General features: G+C 37.9%; 1 protein-coding gene across 3 annotated transcripts in view; it reads left to right on the top strand.

Moving 5' to 3' along the window:
* The first annotated feature begins 216 nt into the window (after positions 1-216).
* Positions 217-3709, top strand: part of Rnf13 (ring finger protein 13) — a 32649-nt gene continuing 29156 nt past the window's right edge. For all 3 annotated transcript variants that reach the window (XR_001175587.1, XM_013029928.1, XM_013029926.1), the window contains exons 1-2: positions 217-340; positions 2770-2850. Coding sequence is in view for 2 of the 3 variants with exons in the window: in XM_013029928.1 (XP_012885382.1) it covers positions 227-340; positions 2770-2850 (195 nt within the window). In the remaining variant the exon portion in view is untranslated. The remainder of the gene's footprint in view (positions 341-2769; positions 2851-3709) is intronic.

The raw sequence follows: 3709 nt of genomic DNA, 5'->3' as shown, positions 1-3709 counted from the left end.
CGGAAGTGGCACTGTGGCTCAAGTGGTAGAGCACTAGCCTTGAGCTGAAGAGCTGAGGGACAGCGCCCAGGCCCAGAGTTCAGGCCCCACAACCAGAACCAAAAAAAAAAAAAAAAAGGAATGCTTTTGGATATTAGGTATTCATGATAACAGATGGTGTATTCTTGGAAATAAATCAACGGTTTTTAAGGCCTTTCTTGTCCTTTTCTGCAGGAGACTTTACGAGATGCTGCTCTCTATAGGAATGCTCATGTTGTCAGCCACACAAATCTACACCATCCTGACTGTCCAGCTCTTTGCATCTCTAAACCTACTGCCTGTAGAAGCAAGCATTTTAGCAGTAAGTACAACATTATTTATGTCTTAAAAACATCCCATAGGGAATGTTTTTTTTTAATTTAAAAAACATTCTTTTTAAAAAGAAACATACTTTTTAAAAAATCCTCCATGATAGAATCTTACAGGCATTTACCTATAAATATACCCAAGCAGAGGCACCGTTACTTGAAAGTGGAGCCGGATTCATCAGTGTTGCTTGATGTCTAACATGAGTTCATGCACAGGCTATGTCTGAGAAGTGGTGTTGTTCTTGAGCATGTGTACCTCTTATATTCAGCACGCACATCTACATGCTTGTGGGCTTATGTCGAGTTTTGCTGGCTTCTTGATGCCAAGCATATTTCTAAAGGCTGTAAGATCTCAATATTATATTGATGGTATTTTAAGACATTCTAAAAGATGTTTATTGAAAGACTCAATCTAAGAATAAATAAGTCCAAAGAGAAACATAGATGTCTTTGTTGGTGAAAAGAAAAAAGGTTTTAGTGGGGAACAGTGTTCCCCAAAACCTTAGTAGTCTTCTCTCAGCCATGTTTTTTTTCTTTCCTCTACATTGGAAGTAGATATATGTCTTACATTTCATTTCTGTAAAGCTAGGAAAAGAAGAATTAACTCTGTATATATGCACATATGATATACGCTGGGTCTTTCTGTGTGTAGCTGATTTGCTTGATGTTAGTAGGGAAGTAATAGAGACCAGTTCCTCCCAAGAGAGAGGCGTAAGAGAATTCATAGACCACTAGAGCAGTTCTGACATTGAAAAGATAGTATCCTCTTCTCCTTTTTCCAAAACAGTCCCCTTTCTACTTCCATATTTTTTCTTTTAATCTGTATTTCACAGATTGATCACTGCTTCTATCTGTTACTCTTTCTTAACCTGTCTCCCTCCATCCTCTTCCTTTTTAACAGTTTTTGGTGGGTTTCGTTGTGCTTTTTTTTTTTTTTTGTCAGTCGTGGGGCCTGAACTCTGGGTTTGGGCACTCAAGGCTAGCACTCTACCACTTGAGCCACAGAGCCATTTCCAGCTTTTTCTGCTTATGTGGAGCTGAGGAATCGAACCCAGGCCTCATGCATGCAAGGAAAGCACTCTACCACTGAGCTACCTTCCCAGTCCTCATTGTGCTATTTTTATGCACACACACGCACACACACACACACACACAGAGTAATTCTATATAATACTTTTTATGGAGGAAGTGTTTATTTTTGCATTTCTGAAGATGACACAAGAAGCTAGACCGGGACTCCCCAATGAGTGTGATTTCAGAGTGACATAAATAAACTGGATGTGTGACCTATTTTTGTGATGCTCTAAGGTTCACTTGATCCTTGCCTCCTTTTCTATCTATGTTACAATTAGTGTTATCTATTGCCCTTGCTTTATCCTATCTTTTATTGTTGTTGTTGTTTTAATATAGTGGCTTGAACCCAGGGCCTTGTGAAAGTTTGGCTGGCACTCTACTACTTGAGATATACCTCCAGCTTGATATTTTTGTGGATAGTTGGAGAAGGAATCCCACAGATTTTCTGCCTGGGCTATCTCTAAACCTTGACCCTCTAATCTCAGTCTCTTGAGTAGCTAGGATTACAACCATGAACTACTGGTGTGCCCACTTATCTCATCTTTTTGCTCTATGGTTAAAAAATGTTCTTTGATGTTTACTAGTCAGAACTTATGGGTTATGAAAAGTATCTTAACCTCTAATCTATGACAAATTTCACCACTGTTTCAAAAATTAGTTGTTTACTATCTTTGCTTGGTTTTATCTGTCTTCTTATTCTTTTGTTCTCTACATAGCAGGTTGGAAATTACAAATGATTGAGTGAGCTCACCTTACAATTATATTATTGCCATTCTATCATGTGTGTGCATGTGTGTGTGTGGTGTGTGTGAGTGAGTGAGTGAGTGTGATGCTGAGGATCAAATCCAGGACCTGGTGTGTGTTAGGAAAGTGCCCCTGAGCTATACTCCTAGCCTTATTTTTACCTTCTAAAAGCACAGAGTGGTTTTCTTTGTTTATTGTTGTTGACTTAGTAGAAGACTCAAATATTGCAGAACAGATTGAATATCTTAATGGAAGAGGAAGGTTGTCAAAGGGTTTTCTCTTTGTATTTCATTAAGTTTATTTCCCCCTTTGCTCAGCTCTGGGTAAAATTGTTCAACCTACATGAACTTGACAATGCTCTAAAAGTATGAGTTAATACTGTTTCCTTCCCTAGATGAAGTCAGATTCAAATTTGAACAGTTGTATGTTATAAATTATGTATCTTCCTTGCTATTTTAGTGGATGAATATTCACAAAACTGATTTTATTGTAATAAGTTACAGTAGTAAGCCAGACTTTTGGAAATACTATATCTAGCTTAATAATTTTTAAAATGCCAGATGTAAATTGGCTTAAATTTGACTTCTTTTAATTTTATATTTAGTATAATTTTGAAAATGCATCTCAGACATTTGAGGATCTCCCAGCAAGATTTGGTTATAGACTTCCAACGGAAGGTTTAAAGGTAAGAAAATAGTGATTTTTATAAAGAATGACATTTCTAACTATTTTAACCTTAAGACCCATAAGGTATATGAGCCCTTGATATTAATTTCACCCAAAGAGTGTGAAGAACATGCCAGTGGGGGAGGGAAGAAGGGTGTCGGCTGCTCTGATGTTGGTGTATTGTAAATGGACTTAAAAGGCCATGTTTAAAATGACACGTCCTGTACAATTAGTTGTAGTTAGTTTTAAAAAAAGTAAGTGAAGGAAGTGGTGCTGTGGCTTAAGTGGTAGAGCGCTCGCCTAAGCTGAAGAGCTGAGCAACAGTGCCCAGGCCCAGAGTTCAGGCCTCATGACCAACAACAACAACAACAAAAAATCCTTATATAGCCGGGCGCCAGTGGCTCACACCTGTAATCCTAGCTACTCAGGAGGCTGAAGATCTGAGGATCAAGGTTCAAAGCCAACCCGGGCAGCAAAGTCCATGAGACTCTTATCTCCAGTAAACCACTAGAAAACTAGAAGTGGCGCTGTGGCTCAAGCGGTAGAGTGCTTGCCTTGAGCTGAAGAGTACAAGGACAGCACCCAAACCCCAGAGTTCAAGCCCCATGACCAACCAAAAAACAAAAAAATAGTAAGTGAAGATCATCTGTTATTGTATTCTGCAGTAGCCACACATTTTAGTATATTTCAGATGTATTTTTTTAGGATATATGCCATGTGTGTTTGTAGATGTGTGTATAGATATATTTATGTAAATGTTTATATATACTACAAATGTATATCCAACACTAATAGAAATTTGCTATTTGCCTTTTTAAATTGTGTATCTGGATTCTCTTCTTGGTGAAAAACAAGGAATTTACTTTTTTTTTTTTTTG

This window comes from Dipodomys ordii, unplaced genomic scaffold (assembly GCF_000151885.1).
Source record: "Dipodomys ordii isolate 6190 unplaced genomic scaffold, Dord_2.0 Scaffold124, whole genome shotgun sequence".
NCBI lineage: Eukaryota > Metazoa > Chordata > Mammalia > Rodentia > Heteromyidae > Dipodomys > Dipodomys ordii.
This window is presented reverse-complemented; position numbering and strand designations above follow the sequence as displayed.